Source organism: Sabethes cyaneus, chromosome 3 (assembly GCF_943734655.1).
Source record: "Sabethes cyaneus chromosome 3, idSabCyanKW18_F2, whole genome shotgun sequence".
Taxonomy (NCBI): domain Eukaryota; kingdom Metazoa; phylum Arthropoda; class Insecta; order Diptera; family Culicidae; genus Sabethes; species Sabethes cyaneus.
The window spans coordinates 188,105,886-188,126,365 of NC_071355.1; the positions used below are offsets into that span (position 1 = coordinate 188,105,886).

At 41.9% G+C, this 20,480-nt stretch overlaps 1 protein-coding gene across 1 annotated transcript; it reads left to right on the forward strand.

Moving 5' to 3' along the window:
- Positions 1 to 224: 224 nt before the first annotated feature.
- On the forward strand, positions 225 to 18,928 carry LOC128740503 (sodium/potassium-transporting ATPase subunit beta-1). The gene is made up of 5 exons (XM_053836046.1): positions 225 to 369; positions 11,262 to 11,522; positions 11,583 to 11,764; positions 18,486 to 18,756; positions 18,819 to 18,928. The coding sequence occupies exons 1-5, from the start codon at positions 225 to 227 to the stop codon at positions 18,926 to 18,928; spliced, it is 969 nt and encodes a 322-aa protein (XP_053692021.1).
- Positions 18,929 to 20,480: the final 1,552 nt, after the last annotated feature.

Below are 20,480 nucleotides of genomic sequence, written 5' to 3' on the forward strand. Positions count from 1 at the left end.
TCCAAAAACTAACTCGATAGCAACTGCTGTCCACCGAGGCACCAGTTTTCGACCGTCACTCCAGGCGACCAGGACGGCTTACTTTCGGTTTCATGTTTTTGAATCGTATTCCCCGGGCTAAATGTTTCGGTAGTGCCAAATGCTGATATCTGATATAACAGTTTTAGAGCTTATTTCCTGATAAAGTAACTTCCGGTACCCAAGATAGCTCCTGCGCAAGCGCGATGGTGAAAAATAGTGAAAAAAAGGTCGGAAAACTTTCCGAGTATGAATTCGTGTTTCCTCAGAAGCCGGAGCCGAAAACGTGGAGGCAGATTATCTGGGACGAAAGGGATAGAAAATTTTTCGGTCGTACGAAGCAGAGCTGGTGTAAGTTGCTGTTTGTTTGGGACAAATTTGTATTTTTACTAATATAGTACTCTTTATGGTGAATTGAATTGTGAATAAGTTTTGTTACAAATTGTACGCCCTGCGGGTTTTCCCGTGTGGTCCGTGGACTGATTTGAGGAATAATGAAAAGAACTATAGATTCAATGGTTTACTGACTTCTTTGTCAGTTTATTCGTAACGCCACATGCATGTTTAGGAGAATTCTTTTTTGGAAAGAGAGTTAGAGTGTAATTCAAAAAACAATTATTTGGATGAACTGGAAAATTTCATATAGACTCAAAATATACTAGACTGTTGCAATGGCAGGTTTGAATCGAACCAACGCACTGTGGGCAAAAACGAGCGAAAAACCAGACGCAATTAAGATACGGCCTGCAGGCTGATAAAATTTAGGTGATCTTACGTAAAATTTTCAGGACAATCTCGTGGTGCCCACCTCTTTCCTGTTTGCCATCGGGAAGTGCCCCATTATTTTAAATTTGGGGAAAATTAGCAAAATGGGGCACTTTTCAATGGCAATCAGGAAAGGAGCGGGCACCACGAGATTCTCCGGAAAATTTTACATAAGATCACCAATATTTTATCAGCCTGCAGGTCTTACCTTAATTGCGTGTGTTTTCCGCTCATTTTTGCCCATAGTGCAACGTGTTTCGATTGCCGGTCACCAGTGAGACCTGTACACCACCGCCGCACCCTCCTATTAGGTAGTCTATTATCTAGCTTTGTTTCGCTCTTCTAAGGAGCAAAAAAAATTGCCTGCTACCATGTATTGAACGCAGCATCATACGCTCAAAAACTCCGAGCATTCGTCGATCAACTTCCTGCAGCATTCATGCTCTATGTACGTAAAGGTCCGCCCCACCGAAAAGATCAATGTTCTCTACAACGCGAGTTATGTGCGTGTTTCTAAAGGACGGGACTTCAGTTAGCTACGTAGTCCCTAGAAGGCCCTATTCATCTGTTGTAACTCTTCTCGACTCACATAGTTGTCAAATGTCACGAGTGTACCTAGATATATAAATGCCTCGATTTAATTCCCCATCCAGTTTCTCTTTTACACCAGCATCATTGGGAATTCCAGTTTCTTGCCTGCATCAACACACCGTTTTGCCAGAATTCAATGAGCCTCAACATAGTAGCTTAACACTTAACTCTTAACAGTTCTTCAAGTTTCTATGTCGATATCATAGCACCAAGAAGCATGTTTTCAGATATCCGAATTTTTTGATCGAGTGTAGGTTTGACAGCCTTGATCATAAAACACCACGAAAACGTCTAAGGTCTTGCTCTAGCTTCAAGGCAAAGCCAAGGTGCTACATTCCGTTATCGAAACTTGACCTGTTTTTATACGACAGACTTCGCAGTCAGCTGTTAGAATACAGGACAATTGCTGGGCCAGTTGCTACGATCCTATCGATTCCAACAGCCTCTACCAGCCGAGATTCGAACCTACGATGACTGGCTTATTAGGCCAGCATCATACCTCGAGGCCAACTGGGAGGCTTGCTCTAGCCTCATTCGAATCAATTAATCAGTTCCATCGGAAAACCAGGAAACCACGTTCAATCCATCGAACGCCGCTTTAGAATCCACCAACAGATGATGGGTCTGCCGGTTGTACTCCCGGAACTTATCTAAAATCTTTCGCAAAATAAACAGTTTATTCGTTGTTTAATTTTTACTAGTTGCTAGTCGCAGAGCTTGTCTTCTTGCTTGGATAGGAATTTGACAAAAACAGCAAATAACAATCCTCTCCGAGATGCCTTCTTCAGACGTCATAGCCAAATGGATAATCAACTGAAACAGTATCTGAAGACAGTCGACTTGCACAGAAATTAATTTAGCTTTTCTAATTTCTGCTTGCACTTTGAATTTACTTCGTATGTAAACATAAACATTATTAAAAGAAATAATCCGTTTTTCACGAATCAATTCCGCTATTATTTTATTCACGACAGATACGCATTTCGCCTACAACATTACAGGCTTCATCAATGTCAGTTTTGAATCTGAAGTTTGTAATTCATAGGCGACTTACGTATTTGTCGTGAATTTAAATTATTAGGAAAATTTAATCGAAAAAGTTTTCTATCATTCAATTTTCGTATTCCATTAGGACGCTCGTAAAAACTTTAGTCATAAACACTGTATCTAGTTGACACCTCTGCTGCTGACCGCCGCGAAGAGCACCTGGCAGGCAGGGATGCCACATATAATTCTGTGTTTTTTGTTGGAAAAATCTGACAATCTGTACGGCGAGGAAAAAACTCTGTGCAAAAATCTGTCCAATGCAAAACAATGAGAGTGAAAGAGATAGAGAGTCAGCTTGCTGACTATTTCCGTCTCTTTCACTCTCATGTAAAAGCTCAAATATCTATTTAATCTGTGTAATTTGGCGAAAATCTGTATTCTATGCATACAGATTCTGTACAGGCGATTTCTTTCAAATATCCGTTAAACACAGAATAATCTGTGCATGTGGCAACCCTGCTGGCAGGCCGACGACGTCAATGCAAAGAACATAAAGACCGGTTGTTAGAGACGAGCCAGCTGGTTGGGAGAATTGATTGAGCCGGTTGAAATGCTTTGCTTCCGAATGCTGGGTGCAGTGCCGTAGCGTGCGTTTGGCCAGTATGGCACCCGCCAAAGGCGCTAGCTCTTGGGGGCGCTAAAAGGGCATGCATTTCAGTAAAGCATTAACCAGTGTTGGGCACCGCTAATTCGCTAATTCGCTAACCGATACAATTTGCTTCGATAATCGTGAAAATTTCGATAATCACTAATCGCAAACTGCAAATTAACAGTTACTGTTTATTTTTGAACATATCGCAATAACTTGCATTGTAATCTATCGCTGTACAAATTATTTGTAATTTACATTTATTACATGGCTTTTCTTAATTTACCTAAGATCAAAACCTATTATAATGGATAAAATGTTTTACAGTTTATTAATTTTAAAATAAACAGCGGCACTTCATTTGGAATCATGGCCCAGCAACAATTCGGCTAGTCTGGGTATAAATTATAAAGTATAACTTGCGTTTCTCGATTGGTCGGTTAGCGAATTAGCGAATTAGCGGTGCCCAACACTGGCATTAACAATAACATATACCATTAAAAACAGAAACAGAGATATAACAAAAACAGTCAAACAACTGCGCTCGATGCTTTGTTCGTACTGCTAGCTTCATCTCGTAGCGAAGGAGGGTGACATGGTGAAGCACTTCCTTTACGTTAAATACAGCCAATCTGGCATTTACAATCTGGCGAGAAAGGCAAAAGCGTTAATCGGAAGCCTGCTTCCGGACGCCCGCACAGTGCTGTGCGTCTGTAACGTGCAGCTGAAGATGAAGACCTCGAGAAGGGTGATCTCATCGTTCCGCGCATTGGGACGGGTAGTCTGAGCAACCGGCTCAACGGTGAAGAAGTACTCTAAAATGGACATTTTTATGCGAAGGCGTCACTCGAGGCTGTCAGAACGGCGAAAAGGTGCTGGTAAAAAACATGTTTGCATAGTCATAATGGGCGACGAAAACTACTTGACGCTAGAAGGCAACGGCTGCCAGAGAACCGAGTACTATACGTCCCCCATCAAGAAGGTAAGCGATGACGTCAAGTATATGTATCCTCCACGCTAAGTTCCTGAAGAAAATTTTTCTGTGGCTGAAAATGTTCAAGCCGCTGTTCTTTATTTCGGGGTTTACGATAGATACGAACATACAGTACGAAGTAGGGGGAGACTGTCCAGAACGCATCGGGGGGATAGAATGGCCCATGCTAATAATTGTTTAAAAATGCGGGACCTATTTGGTAAAATTATGAATGCGCATTTTATTTTGGTGCATAATAAGCTAATTCATAATTGTGTAGAATGTAAAAGCATCAAACATAGCCACATCCAATAAAATCAAGCGATTATCCGCGATCTCATTCCACATGTAAGAAATCACGGTTTTCTCTTAAGCTTTTACCACTAGTCGGTATGCAAATTTCATAATAAATACAGTCTATCTAATTGATATACTGTCATACTCGATGATTCATCACAAAAACGGCAATAACTAGGCATGTTTTACACATATATTGCAAAAAACTTCAAAATACAAAACAGGGGTAGAATGCATCACAGTGGGATCGAAGAGTTATAAAATATTTTTAAAATGTAGCAATATTATGTATTGTATAGGACTTTTTTTTTTTTTTTTGTATGCCAGAAGGGCATTGGGTTAAAAGGCCACTGCGACAGTCTTAATGATCGTCTTTTGTGGCAGGCCCCGATTGCTGTACACAGTTTACGGATCGCTCATACCCATTGATGGAGTTGAGCGGAATAGTTGTAATCCTGTGCCCCAATTCGGTACTACATGGTTTATAAAGCCAATGACCGTTTTGGGATTTAGGCTCCATACCTGATATGGAGTAAGAAGGAAACTTCCTAAGAAGTTGTGCCTTGATAATGCAAGAGCTCCGCAATAGCAGAGCAGATGCGCTGAACTTTCAGGTTCAGAGTTACAAAAGCGGCAGGTGTCAGATGATACCTTGCCGATATTCTTTAAATGATAAAGAGCGGGGCTGTGTCCTGTTAGGAGTCCCGTGATCGTGCGTAGTTCACTACGAGTTAAATGGAGTAGTTTTTTAGCTACTGCAGGGTTTGGGTAGATAAACTGTTTAGCTTGTCTACAACCCTGTGTTTGATTCCAACGGGATGCTATTTCTAGCTTTTCCCATGTCATCAGTTCGCCTTTCACGGCGGATGTGGAGGTGCCCAGAAACGGTTCAGGACCAATAAATTGCTGAGCTGATCCTTGTCTTGCTAGGTTGTCAGCAAATTCATTGCCCTCGATTCCGCAGTGACCGGGCACCCAAAGTAATAAAACTTTGTTTTGGCGGGAGAGTTCCCTCAATGCTGTGCTGCACTCCCAAACTAATTTGGACACGCATTTGGCGGACTTGAGAGCCAGTAGTGCTGCTTGGCTGTCCGTGAAGATACCGATTTTCGCATGCCTGTACTTTCGTTTCAAGCATATTGTCGCACAGATGTATATGGCATATACTTCTGCTTGAAAAACGGTGGGCCACTTTCCTAATGAGATAGTTTCCCTGATGCCGGGTCCGTAGACTCCGGAGCCTGTGCAGGCCCCCATTTTTGAACCATCTGTAAAAAAACAGATAGTTCCAGATGGAAGATCTGGCCCTCCATTATTCCACATTGAGCGATCTGTTTCAATCACCTCATATGGAACGTCCATATTGGGCCTGGCTTCCATGCAGTCAGAGACTGAAGTTACTAAGGGTGTCAGATTGAATTCCCGAAGTATGCGAAGATGACCGATTTGGTCACCTTCGAGTATGGTTTTACTCCTTTGCAACCGTAGTGCGCCGAGCTCTGCTTCCTTCTTCACATGAAGATGCAAAGGCAGTAAGCATAGCATTGCCTCCATGGCTGCAGTAGGTGTTGTACGCATGGCACTGGTAACTGTAAGACAGGCCAGGCGCTGAACTTTGTTTAGTTTGGCTTGGGCTGTCACCTCATTCACCTTTGGCCACCATACGACTGCAGCAAAGGTTATCCTAGGCCGTGCAATAGTAGTATATGACCAGAAGGCTAGTTGAGGTTTCAATCCCCAGGTTTTGCCAAACAGTGACCTGCATGCCCAGATAGCCGAAGTTGCTTTCTTAACAGCATAATCTAGGTGGGCAGCCCAGTTCAGTTTTTTATCGAGAATTATTCCGAGGTGTTTGACTTCATTACTGAAGCCCAGTCTGACACCATTCAGTATAGGCGGAGTAATGGTATGTTTCCTTCGCCTAGTGAATGGTATAACGACTGTTTTGGTGGGATTTACATTAAGTCCCTCTTGTGAGCACCATAACATGGTGGTGTTTAGAGCTCCTTGCAAGCGACTTGACAGTACTGCGTCAAACTTTCCTCTGACGATAAGTACAACGTCGTCGGCGTAAGCAATGGTCTCATAACCAAGCTGTGACAGCTTGTGAAGGAGTGCGTCGGCCACCAGTGACCAGAGCAGGGGGGAGAGAACTCCTCCCTGTGGACATCCTTTGATCACCGAAATCGTGACCGACGTATCTCCCAATGATGCTGTAATTTGTCTGCTCGAGAGCATTGCTTGAATCCAGCTCATTGTAGTGTTGACAGAGAGCCGTATTAATTGACGCAAAGGACGTGTTATCGAAAGCGCCTTCAATATCAAGAAAAGCACAAAGTGCCGTCTCTTGATATTTGAGCGATTTCTCAATTAACGTCACTAAGCAGTGCAGTGCGGTTTCCGTAGATTTACCGTGTTGGTATGCATGTTGATTTACATGTAACGGAGAGTTTTTTAAAAACTCATTGCGGATATAGTTATCCGCGATTTTCTCCATCATCTTAAGAAGCGTTGAAGTCAGACTTATCGGTCTGAAAGCCTTAGGCATGGTTTTGTCTTTTTTGCCAGCCTTAGGTATGAACACAACCCTTACTTTCCGCCAATTCTCTGGGATATACCCCAAAGTGAAACTGGCTCGAAAGAGGTTGATGAGCTCGGACATTATAACACCGTCCGTTTTTTGTAAGAAAATGGGTAGAATACCATCCGGACCTGGAGATTTCATTGGTTCAAAAGAGCTGAGTGCCCAATTGATCGAGGCCTCCGTAAACAATCGGCGTGCAAGTAGAACCGAATCATTTGGCACATTGTGTAATGACCCATTCCACTGTTGCCCACCTATGTTTTGCCCAGTGGTCACTGTCGAACCAGGGAAGTGCGTGTTCATCAGAACTTCCAGAGTTTCCCTGGTGGTAACAGTGAGACTCCCATCCTCTTTTTTCAATTGCCCTAGACCATTGCAATGGTCCTTGGACATCGCTTTCTGCAGACGCGTAGCCTCTGGCAGAGTTTGAATGCTTTCGCAAAATTTAACTCGAGATTTCCTTTTGGCTTTGCGTAGCTCAGCGTTGTATTTGGTGAGGGAAGCTCTGTAGTCTTCCCAGTTAGACGTGATTTTAGCCCTGTTGAACAGACGCCTTGCCTTCCGACGGAGATTGCTAAGCGTCTCATTCCACCAGGGCACATCACGGCAAACTGTTCGCGTGTTTACGGGACAGTTTGTGTTATATGCGTCTGTGATCCTACATTGCAGGTCACTAGCGGCGATATCCAGCTCAACTGGAGTTCGTATATTATTGTGACAGGAATTACGTGAGGCAATCAGATGATCCCTAAAGGAACTCCAATTGGTTTTCCTCGGATTCCTGAATTGTTCTCTCTTTAGAGGATTAGCCTCGATGTCGAAAATGATATGTCTGTGGTCTGATAAACTTGGTTCATCAGAGACATGCCAATTTTTGACTTTCTCAGCTATAGAGGCGCTACATAGAGTAAGGTCTAGGACCTCTTGTCTGATAGCGTTTATAAAGGTGGGGTCATTCCCTACATTGATTACATTGACATCGTTAGAAGTAAGATATTCAAGTAGGTACTCACCCCTGTTGTTTGTGTCCGAGCTGCCCCATATCGTGTGGTGCGCATTTGCGTCGCAGCCTATCACGTACGGCTTGTTGACTGCTCTGCAGTACCGCACAAGTTCAGCAACCTCGGGCGGTGGTATTTCGTCCTTGTCCCCTGGAAAGTAGGCGGACGCAACGACTATCTCCTGCTTCCCTCTAGTCGTCGGGACTACCACCGTAATGGCAACGACGTCGCGTTGGATGAATTCTGTAATTGGAGAAAATGTTATTCTCTTATTTAACAGAATGGCAGTCCTAGGCTTGGACTGTGTATTACAATAGATCAACTTACCATTAGCGCCGGATAGACCGAGGATCGTGGTATCGTTGATCCATGGCTCCTGGATCAGAGCAGCACTCAGCTGCTCTTTGGTGAACCTCCGGCATAGGACACTAGACGCGCCCTTAGCATGGTGGAGGTTCACCTGAATGCAGCGAAAGCTGCTCATTTGGAGGCAGGATTGCCGTTTTCAGCTTGATCCAGTACTGGATCGAGCCTTGGCGAACGGGTACCAGCAGCGTTTTCGCTGAGTTGAGCGGCTGGGTCGCTCACACCGGCAGGCTTCGGTTGCCGCAGGCGACAGGCCACAGATGTCCGACCCGCACTTAACAGCGGATTGAGCCTCTGAGGTCTGCTATCGACTGGTGATTGCTGCGTACGCCTCTTGCGAGGTTTTCGCGGCGCTCGCCTAGTCTTCGCAGGATTGCATTGTTTAGGTGGCGGCGGGGCACTTCCAGTGGGAAGTTCCGCACTTTCCACCCTCAACGTTGCAGGATTGCATTGTCTTGGTGGTGGCGGGGCGCTCCCAGAAGGGAGTTCCGCTCGTACCTTCCTCGACTTTGCAGCAGAGACTGTTGCGCCTGTGTTGATCAGACCTCTGCCAACCTGTCGCATGCGTGCTTTGCCAAACATAAAATTTAGCGTAAAGCGCTGCTCAGTGATCTGACTTGCCGACTTTTGGTCAACCTCCATTAACAGTTCCACGGTATTTCCACGCACAATGCGACGGCGTATCTGCCACGCTTGCGTTGAAAAGCCGTCGTTCTGGTTCTGGAGGAATCTCAGGATTTTCTCGTCCGTGGTACCGACACTGTCCTGGAAGTACCCTATGAAGGTGTGAGCCTTCGGCAGGTCCTTCGTGTCGTAGGCCCGTAGTTGTGCTCCTTCCCACGGGACGAGAGTAGATGCCGTTTGCTCCAGCCATTTGACCGTGTTCTGGTCAGAGCAAGCCAGTATCAAGTAGCCGTTCTTGAACTGGCAGCTCCTGAACTTGGGTCTAATGGCTGGAGTCTCCTGGTCAGCTATTTGATCCAGAAGAACGGCGCGGACAGTCTGGAGCTGATCCGTAGTGAGCAGGGAAACGGGATAATCAGCCGTAGTTATGGCTACACTGAAAGCATCCACCATTTCCCTGTAGGTGCACCCCGAGGATGGTTTTGGTGCCGAAGGACCCGCGCAGGCTCGACTGCGTGGTCTCTTTTTAGTGGGACCTTTGCTGCTGATGTTCGGCGACGCCGTATCAGCGGATCGTTGCCTTTTGGTAACGACAAGGTCCCGCTGGCTAGGCTGGCCGGCCGGCAGAAGGGCAAGTTCCTCCGCTTCGTCCTTTGAGTAGCCCTTGCTCCGATACCACTTCTGCCGTCGCCGTTGCGCTTTGGAGAGACGCTTGGCTACAACTCCGGAAGTCCCAGGTTGCCCCTTGACTTCAGGTAGCGTCACCGGATCGGGAAGGTTATCCGCGTCGCTTTCCGCATTCCCTGATGGCGAATTCAGGATCAGAGATGAAGCCGAGAGTCCTCCTTCCAGCGACATGCTGTCGAGGTTAAAGTCCTCTTCCATCCCTGTATCCATTACTTCGCCAGTATTGTCCGTGCCGATCGGACTGCGCACTTCCGGTCTACCGTCGTGCGCCACCTCTACACCTACTCCGGTGTTTATCACCAACTCTTGGGGGTCGTTGGTTGCCCCATCAATTATTGTTTCAAGGTTATCCATGGCGATGGTTGTACTCTGCTGGGGAGAAAATCAACGGTTCTTTACCAGCTTGGAACAGAGGGAGCAATATACTGCACAGGGTGCTCTGGTACCATGCAGGCTCCGTTCGACCTTGGGAAACTTTATTAGACCCCCCCAAGCATTCATCCCTAGGCACGGGTCGCGTTACACCGAGGATTGGGGTCCTCCTCCGCACTTTGCTCAGAATGTAGCATGCTCCTTGACTACTTGCTACATTGAGAGCAAAAGATTTTTACAAGATTTGCCGCGGAAGAGACTCGATGTGCAGTTCCGGATGGATCCACCATAAACTTACCATGGAGCCATCCGGAGCTGCAGACCGAGCGACAAATCTCAACACTCCTCCTTTATCCTGGCTTGTGACAGACAGCTCGGGTCCCGATCCAATTTCCCCATCACTTGTTCACTCTTTTTAGGGAGCCACCCGTGGCGGTTCATCAGCGAAGGTCCGTCACTGGCGGAGTTGGCATAGGATAGTTGGATAGTTGTATAGGACTTAGAATTTGCCTTAAACCTAATTGTACATTGTTTGACTTACAATATTTCATCACACATCAGTTGGAGAGAAGTAGATGATTAAATTTTATTGCCAATTATGTTCAGATATGAACCCATTGTATTCCAGCAAACAAGCGTAAGCGTATGTAACAAACGCTATAACGAACGCTTCCGCCATTTCGGCAGCCTAGTTTTAGGAGTTTATACAACACGTGATTGAATGTAAATTTTTTGGTTGCGTTTAACGCCTAGCTGGGCAAACTTGGTGCGTTTTGTCCACGGGCTTTAGCGTTCTGCCACATATAATGATTTTGACTCTTGCCAAAAATCGTCAAAAATAACAAAAAAATACTGGTTTTTGTTAGGAAATTTCACCAGGAGTAAGTGTAAAAAAGATTCCACAGTCTTCTAGAAGTTGAAAAACGTGGAACCAACACGCCGTTGCTCTGCAAAATGATGTTTTGCTTAAGCGGTGCATTCTGCACCACTTTACCCAAACGTTTTAAAACCACTTGGCAGGGCGTCGAAACGATTTTATAGGATTTAAGGAAAATTTGTTTGAATTATTCTTGGTATTTTTTTCATCACCATCCGAAATTAGTCCATTATTTCTATACACACGTTAAGTTCAGGGAAGTATTGGATAAGGGGCGATTGAAGTTTTTTGTTCATTTATCGTTTAACGGGAAATGAGCAGTCATTAACTTTTCGTCAGAAAGCCCAATTTCTGAAGCAGTTTTTGGGCCTAAAACAAGGGCTCTGTTTTTCAAAATCTATTCACTACATTCTTCATTTTACATTTAAAAAAAAACAGATTAATATTCTTCTCTTTTTTTTTCGCTGCAGTCTACCTATTTCTCTTCTACGGCGTGTACTTCATCATCCTGTTTGCTGTGTTCTGGGCGTGCATGGAAGGTCTGTTCCGAACGCTAAATGATCAGTACCCGAAATATCAGCAGGCGGACTCGCTGATCGGAGTGAACCCCGGGTTGGGCGTTCGACCGATACCGGCGAACCCGAAAAAGCCCGCAATCATACACTTCAAGCCGGGAGGATACAACGCCGAAATGGCCTATTGGGTCGAAATGTTGGACGATTTTCTGCAGCGTAAGTTATATTTTAAAAGTTTAAGTATTCCAAAAATAATATTTTTCACCATAATTTTAGCTTACCACAACACATCAATTCTTCCTGGAGAAGGTCTTAATCACATTAAATGTGAGCATGGCAAGGAGCTTCCGCCACAATCGGTCTGCACTGTGGATACAGTGAAGTTTGGTCCGTGCAATCGGGCCAACAAGTACGGATACAACATTTCGCAACCGTGTGTATTTTTGAAACTAAATCGGGTGAGTAAAATTTACTTTAATAATCTAAAGCTCTTCATTCCGACTGGTACATGCTATTAAGCATCAAAGCTTTCAGTCGAGCTGTACGAAGCCTACATTCTGGCGAAGTGATGAGTAAAAATGAAAACTTGTAAAGGTAATCACGGGTTAAGTTAAGTGTGATTACATGCTGGGATACTGAAACGTAGGAAGGTGTCAACATTAATTATTATCGCTCTACTAGTACTAATGTTTTCCGTGAGACTTCCGCTTTAACAATGTCATCAAAAACAAGTTAGCATTCATTGGCGTAACTTTACTAGTTGAATCCAGCTTCTAATTAGAGGATTACAGGCAAACCGGACATTAAACCACTGTCTGCATCGTTGCAACAGCAGCATGTAATGCACTAATAAATAAGTTTGTTAGGGCAGATTATCATATCATAGTGTAATATCTATCACGTTAATTTTTACAATACATTTCATAAATTGGAGAGTAGAATTTCAATCAATCAATTATTTGATTTAATTTGATTGACAGGTACTGGTGTTTGTTGCAGCTGACCTCAAACGAACATTTTGTCTGTATTATAATTTACTATACATTTATACTTAGTTCTACTCAAATATTTATAATTTTGCTACCTCAGAGATTTTCATGCACCAACAATCAGGTGTACACATTGGTATGAACTCATCAACCATTTCCAGTTCATCATCGTCAAGAACCACTGCCCGTGGGAGGCGAACGATGTTTTCTCTAAAGCCTAGGGTACGGGAGGGTATTCCCAGCACGCTACTAATTTCGGCATACATTACCTTTTTTGGCTACACTTTTCCAAATAAAAACTTTGCCGCTATATAACAATACTGAAACGAATGTCGCACTCATAGGCTTTAATGTGTTATAACTATTTTCATAAAAATGTAAGCAATTTGCTAAATTTTATTCAATAAACATCAAAACCACTGTTTTTACACTAGCACGTAACCAGGCTGAAAAACCAGCAGCAATCGCTTACGCGTATCCGCTCTTGATGATGGTTTGGAAAACACACAATTTTGGTAACGTTTATTTATTCTAGAAACTAAACAGCTGTGAATATGCTATCACAGAACAATTCTACTTCTTTTTATCACGGAAGAACACAAAAATTTCCCTCTGATATGAAAATATAAATCAATTTTCAATCACTAGCGATTAGCAGCCTTTTGTTTTGAATTCCAGCATATGGTGCGTTATTTACACTACTATCAATATGTGATGCCTGAAACGCCTGAAACTCTTCAATCGTGTTGACATAGCTAGTATCTGAGTGATAACCACTTGCTTCTGGTGCTAATGTATATGAACGATTATATGATACACTAGCGCCAGCAGCAAGCTGTTGTCAAAGCAAAACTAGTTATCTACAATGAGCCCGGAATATAGGCAATAGGGACACATTATCCATCGGTCTCTCTTTTGATCTGTTTTTGCAAAGCATCTTACCCCTGTGCAGGCTATTTCGGCCGGTCGGATTTAAAAAAACACAGACACCACTATAGAAAATGGGCCCAATTTAGCCGCAGCGACTTCATAATTTCTCGCGATTATAACACAAATTCAGTAGCGTTTCATTAAGACCAAAATACACGCCGATATTCAGTAAATATTATTCTATCAACTGGTATAAAAATCTTGTCTCGAATAAATATAATTTCAACGTAATTCCTGAATATTGTTCAGGCTACCGCTTAATTGGCTGGAAATACCCTCCCGTACCCTATGTGGTTATTGGCGCATTGATTTGTCATCCAGTCCAGATAACTTGCGTTTTTAGTCTTGCGCAGATTTCCTCCGCTGTCCTAAAAAGCAAAGCCAAAAGGTATAAACATACTCGGTCGGGCGGTGCTGCTATAGAGTCAGTAGGATCGAGCACTAAACCCGTAATTGTACTGTACTCTAGTAATCGACTGTGAAGTCTGTCGATAAAGAAAGGTTAAATTCTTACGAACGTTTATACCCGATTTTGCGACTGGTTATTAGAGCACAGGACTCTTATGGGGTTAATGCAATGATCCTACTTAACTCCAGTAGCAGCGCCCAGGTGAAATTCGAATATACTGACGACTGGCTTATTAGACCAGCGCCGTTCCAAAGTTTCCAGTAATGATGTCAAGGTCAACTGCTTGGAGTTGGCTACTTTTGCTGAAGATCGTTCCTCTCGTTTCGGAGTTCACTCGCTGGATCACACCTACAATAGCGATGCTAAATAATATACAAGACATGGCTCCTTGCCGTAACCATTTGTGTGATTCGAAAAGGTTCGAGAGTGCCAACGAAAAACGCAAGTAGCATGTCACTCGCTCCAGGGTAGCTTCGATCAGCCGAGACAGTTTTCCCGAAAAACTCGTTTTAAATTGCCAAAAAATGTATGATTGTATGATGTATGACAAATTATATAAAAACTGATGACATCATTCGATTGCGCGGCCAAAAAACCGTAGAAAAGTATATTGCCGTGTCTTCACATGAAACTGTTTCAGAGATATTTGAACCCGAAAAATGACTTTTTTGAAAATCTGTAAAATAGGAAGTAGCGCCACTGCTAGGGGGATTGATCAATCGGCAAAAAAACTTTGGGAAATTGGTTATAGGGTCGGAATGAACAATTATGCCAACTTTGGTTGAAATCGCTGATGGTCGGATTCAATTTTTCCGATTTTTGTGGACGTTTGAGATGGAATAACCCATACGTGATTCTTGAACCTTTGCAACGATGCATTTAGATTTCCAAAATTCCTTTTGAAACGAAAGGCCCAACCACGACGACACTCCACTACTCTCCGCCAGATCTCGCTCCATCTGGTGTAACCATCTTGCTCGCTGCGCTCCTGGTCGTCTTGTTCCTACCGGATCACCGTGGGGCAGATTGACCCGACGCTCGGACAAAACCTCATAAGTTCTTTTATATGCTTCGTAGAGCTTTATTGTCTTTAGAAACATTGTTTGTTATAAAATTTCGCATCTTTTTGGAAATTTTAAGTAGTTGTATTTTTATTCCTATAGGTGGCGTTGAAGTCTAACTTTTTAAATAATGACTTTTGAAATGTTGTGTCTTCAGAAAAGTGGTTTGTCCTGTTACTGTAAAGTTACTGAACATACCAATATTGTACGACTTACGGGAATCAAGTTATAAATATTTTAAATACTCAAACACATTTTTTTCAGTGTGTAGTCGAAATTGGTAGTCGGACGACCTCCTGTCCAAATTATCACAATCTGTATATCAAGAGGAATTTAGGATTAGAGTAGGGCGGGGCATAAGTGCGATGTTTGAAGTTGTCATAAATTTTCGTGAAACAACAACGTAATATATTTTATAGAGATGCAGTAACTCAATGTCTTTACATTCAACTATAAATCATCTGCGGTAATAGTGTTTTGCAAAATAAATACTTCTTTCTTCTGATCAAGTGCCGATTCGCATTTTTACCCCACCAGCGGGGCAAAAGTTCGAGTACCGCGGGGCAAAAGTTCGAAGCTCGAATCCATTAAATTAGCACAACAGTAGCTAACAAACCCATATTATCTCCAATCTGCGTTATGTTTCGGAGAGGAATATTCCCAATTTGCACCTTACCTATTTTGCGCTGGTGAATTGCAGCCTCCGTTAAATCGAAACTTTTCCAAACCTTTGTTTTTTGTTTTATCAGCGGAAAAACATTGTTTTCCTTCGGCCAACATCTGTAGAGCACACAGTTTTCTGTAGATCTTCCATTTCTAGTATCTGTAATATAGCGCCTAAAGCTGTATATAATTAGCTATACCTTTTTGCCTCGTCCATGAATCGAACTTTTGCCCCGTTCGTGAATCGCACTTTTACCCCGCTAAGCGCTTGACGGGGTTAGATTAAATTATGGAAAAGCGAAATATATTTTGTAAATTCTTTTCACCGCATTTTCAAAACAGATATGTGAGCGATGTAAAATGCTGCTTCAAATTTCCAACAAGTAAAATTTTCCTGTTGATGTCGTATTTGCCGTATAACGAAAAATTACATCAAAACCGCCCTAAAATAACATTTGCATATAACTCAGCAACTATGCTTCGTAAGCAAACAAAGTTTACGTTAGATTCAAGCTGTAAAAGTAGTCATCCATCCATGCCAACGTAATTAATTCACTCGGAATCTGCACCGATAAATCATTGAATCGCACTTTTACCCGCATCGCACTTTTACTCCTCCTTACTCTATTATTCTCATATATGGTAAATCAACCATTTGTGGACCTTTCTATACATTATTTTGAACTCGTAACGCTAAACAGCCAACCGATGGCACTTACAATATTAGTAACCTTGGAATAAGCCTAAATATATCAATTTATGCTGCAAATCTCTATATTTTACACATTTTAGGCATAAACAGATTGGAATGTCCATTTTCCTTTTATGGGTTCTAATGGTTTACTATAGAATTACGACCGGGTCCATTATAGGAATTCTAGTGTATTTTGCATGGAGAGGGTCCGCTAATGGCAACGTTTTTAAAGGACCCTCACTTGTTGAAAATGTTGAAAAAACAAAATGGAGACTAGTTCAATCGAGCTGAAAGTCCAACCGAACATATTCTACTGCCAATTTGACTTGAAACAGAGCTAATTGGGAAAAAGCTGTTAAGTAGTCACCTTTACAATGTCCTAAATTCCCCTTATCGACTCCAATGCATGTCATAACGATAATAATGTTATGTCTTACATACACAAGCATGACTCTTTAACGTACAGCAGGAATGAACTTCGCACTGGCGCGCGCGTTTACTAATTTGTAGCCTAAAATACCGGAAAAATGCATTCGGAACACTTTAATATCTCCGAACATCGCAACTAGTAGCAGCTAATTTTTTTGATTATTACTAGTTATCACCTTTAATGTTGATTTAATGGTAGTGTCAGAGCGGAAATCGGTGGAAATCTTTTTCTACACACTATTGAAAATTAACAAAAATAACAATTTTTTTTTCTAAAACACTTCGTCAGAACAAAGCCTACTAGCAAAAAATCTGTCCCAATATCACCTAAATTATTAGTTTATAATCCCTTTAATGTGAATTGACCTTTAACCCTTTATAAGGCCGTGGCAATTATATTGCCACTAACGAAAAATATTCGAAAAAAAAACAAAGTGAATTAATCCAGCAAAAAACATGGATTTTAAGAATTTTTGTTTAAGGTTTAAACGTGAAAACCGAATCTATTCTTGCTTATAATATATACGTTATTATTTTCTATGCAAAAATATACGAAAAAAGACAAAAACGGAGGAAAATTTTTTTGGACGATTTTCGGAAATTCCATTGTTCGAATTTCCATTTCTGTTTCGTGCTAGAAGCGTTAATTCAACTCGGAGACTCATTTTTCGAGTTTTTCAGACTGTAGAGCCCACAGACAATTGATTTTATAAAAAGAAATTTAACTCATATCTTACAAATTATTTTTTTGCCCCCCGATTTTTCAAGCCAATTTCCAAGGGGGGGTGACAAAAACTTTAAATATGATTTGCAATGGCCTAACTAGAAACTAAAAGATTAAATGATATTTATTTTTGCATTTTCCAATTTTTTTTACACTGTGTTTCACCTTCTTTAAAACCTATTGAAAAAACACTTATTAAAACAATTTATGCATATTTCTTATAGATTATATATCTACTATACGTAGAATATTAACTTTGACAGAATATCTCAAATAAAAATTTTGAGGTTTTGTCCGAGCTTTTTCGGGTTCTGCCCCATAGTGCGGATTTGAGGCGAACACCATCTTTGCAGGGTAGTTGTCCGGCATTCTTTGAACATGCCCTGCCCATCGTATCCGTCCAGCTTTAGCCACCTTCTGGATACTGGAATGGTGATCGCTCAATAATTCTCACAGTCCAACTTGTCGCCGTTTTTATAGATCGGGCAGATAACCCCATCTTTCCACTCCTCCGGTAGCTGTTCGGTATCCCAAATTAGACGGTGTAGACAAACGGCCAGCTTTTCTGGTCCCATTTTAATAAGCTCCGCTCCGATGCCATCTTTTCCAGCTGACAGGTTGTTCTTTAGCTGCATGATGGCCTCCTTAACTTCCCGTTTGTTGCACCGTCGAAATCGCTTTCCCCCGCCGCCATGGTTCTCCGCCTGGGCGCCATTCAGGTGTTCGTCGAAGTGCTGCTTCCACCTATCGGTCGCCTCACGATCGTCCGTCAGAATACTGCCAGTCTTATCCTGACACATTTCGGCTCGAAACACAAAGCCTTTGCGGGATCCGCTTAGTTTCTGGTAGAACTTTCGCGTTTCCTGAGAACGATGCAGCCGCTCCAACTCTGTATATTCCTGCTCTTCCAGGTAGTGCTTTTTCTCCCGAAATATTTGGTTTCACTGCATCTTCATTCTTTTTCTTCAATTTTAATACAATACAAAGCAATTATTGTTGCAAAATTATCTTTTGCGCAGCATATTAAAAATGTGACCTGCTTAAATGTCCAGATATTGCTAAATAACATATTTTTTGAAAGAGAATATCTATGCAATGTTTAGAGCTAAATCGGAAATGACAAATTAAAAAATATATTATTTTTCTTATTTACTATATCTCGCAACCTCATAAGTGCGAGACATTTCAGATGAAAAAATATTCTTTTTCAATGTTATTTCCTAAAATCGAAATGTATTTAAATTTATTACTTATGACTTTTCAATCTCCGATATACGCAGATATACGGCTGGGAGCCGGACTACTACGATGACGTAAATGAACTGCCGGAAAACATGCCAAAGGACTTGGTCGAGCACATCAATAAACTGCCAGCGAACGAGCGTAGACAGGTTTGGATTTCCTGCAACGGAGTCTATCCGGCCGATCAGGAAGCAATCGGACCGCTCGCGTATTATCCCGGCCAGGGCATTCCATCGTTTTACTATCCATACGTAAATACCAAGGGTTACCTGAGTCCACTGATTGCAGTTCAATTCACGAAACCGAAACGTAAGGCTGCTCAGTTTTGAAACTTTTGAAAGATTTTTGTTAATGATTAATTCTATTTACAGGTAAGCAGAACATGTTCGTCGAATGTCGCGCATGGGCCAAGAATATTAAATATAAAGGTGGTTCCCGATTACGTATGGGGTCGGTGCTATTTTCTGTGTTAGTTGAATGAGTAAACTCTATCGAACATAAAAAAGGAACTATAAGAGAAAATAAAACGATTTCAACTGAAGTGCAGCTTTTTTCGATAGCTTCCCAATGAGAAAGGTAAGCCCAAACTTATATCTTCAACCAAGGGGAAAACGTCTCTAGTCAATGTTGCTTGATTCAGAGTCACTCAAAAATTAACTTTCATAAACTAAACTGTAGGTCAGACAACCGCGAATTAGCAAAGTAGTGCTAAATGGTATTTGCCGCAGAATTCATCAGCGATTACATATTCCCTTGACGCAGTTTGCTTCGAACATTAACATTCTTCTGATGACTCTGAAATGCTTCTTTGCTTCGGTGAATTGGAAAACATGTTCAAAAGTTATTAGAACGCTTTGTTGTCCGTTGTTCATAATTACCACAACCTGTTTTTAATCGTAATATTCTCTCATATTAGTCTCACAACACGTCAAAACAACCTTTTTCGGATCGTTTTCCATTCGGAGCCTCACTGCAAAACACGCAAGACAGATTCTCGAGGAATCCCCACGAACGGAAAATATTCGGATCAAACTGGTTTATCCTCACGGTGAAGGTGAACCCTGCGTACGGCGCAGCCTTATATGACGCCAACTAGGCTGGCTGCCAGAGAGAGGCAGAGAGAAAGAAACAGCTCAAACAATTATCATAATTATTAAGCGTTCACGAACCGTGATCCGTCAATACACGGACGGACAGTTGCGTTGGGATTGCCTCACAACCCAAAGAAACACGAATGTTGTGATTAATTGACACATTTGTGGATACCGTCTTTGAGATTAACGTTGTTTTTTCTCAGATCTGAGATTGCATGTCCTGTTACTGACCTCTTGATTGGCGGTTTCTCGGTGGCTGTAACGCTAATCATTAAAGAAAAATGTTCAAAAGTTTGTCGTTTGTGTCCTTAATGACACAGAGCTTTGGCATCGACTGGACCACAATTATGATGATATAATTGAAGTTCATATGGTCAAAAATAAGCTGGGAGGAGAGACTCGTAACTTGGCTCAATGTTGTCTCATTCGATTTAAATATTTTTTGAATTGATGTCGTGCATCCAAATTTTTCTGCCGAGGTGACTTGAGATTTGACTGGTACCTGATTTCTACTCCAATTAAATAGTCTCAGTAAATTATTATTGAATTGAAGGTGCAGCTTACATTTTTATTTGCAAATCCAATTTGCAATCCGTAATTATAATAGTGATATTTCAATAATGTGCCGCCACATTATGTGGGTGTGGGTTTAATGGTAATTTCACCATTGAGTTATTTGAAACTTCTATGAAATCAACGATTATAGTTCAATTTCATTATTAATTAACCTTATTGCATTAATTAATTAGCATGAGAAATTCTGTTTTTCAAACATTAAATTCAAATTTTTGTTAAAATTTGTCAAATGTTTTTTTTATTTATACCGTAGAAAGGCCAGAGGCCAGTACCTTTTTCCAGCACAGAATCCACCATAAGTACACCTGGAGGTCACCAAATCAGACAGAATCACAGATCGACCACGTTTTGATCGACAGTCGG

What these genes read in the sequence shown, in the direction of transcription:
- LOC128740503 (XM_053836046.1), top strand. Translation starts at nt 225, where the DNA reads ATGGTGAAAAATAGTGAAAAAAAGGTCGGAAAACTTTCCGAGTATGAA. An exon ending in TCGTACGAAGCAGAGCTGGT is followed by an intron (nt 370 to 11,261) that starts GTAAGTTGCTGT and finishes TTTTCGCTGCAG; the next exon opens with TCTACCTATTTCTCTTCTAC. An exon ending in TATTTTTGAAACTAAATCGG is followed by an intron (nt 11,765 to 18,485) that starts GTGAGTAAAATT and finishes CGATATACGCAG; the next exon opens with ATATACGGCTGGGAGCCGGA.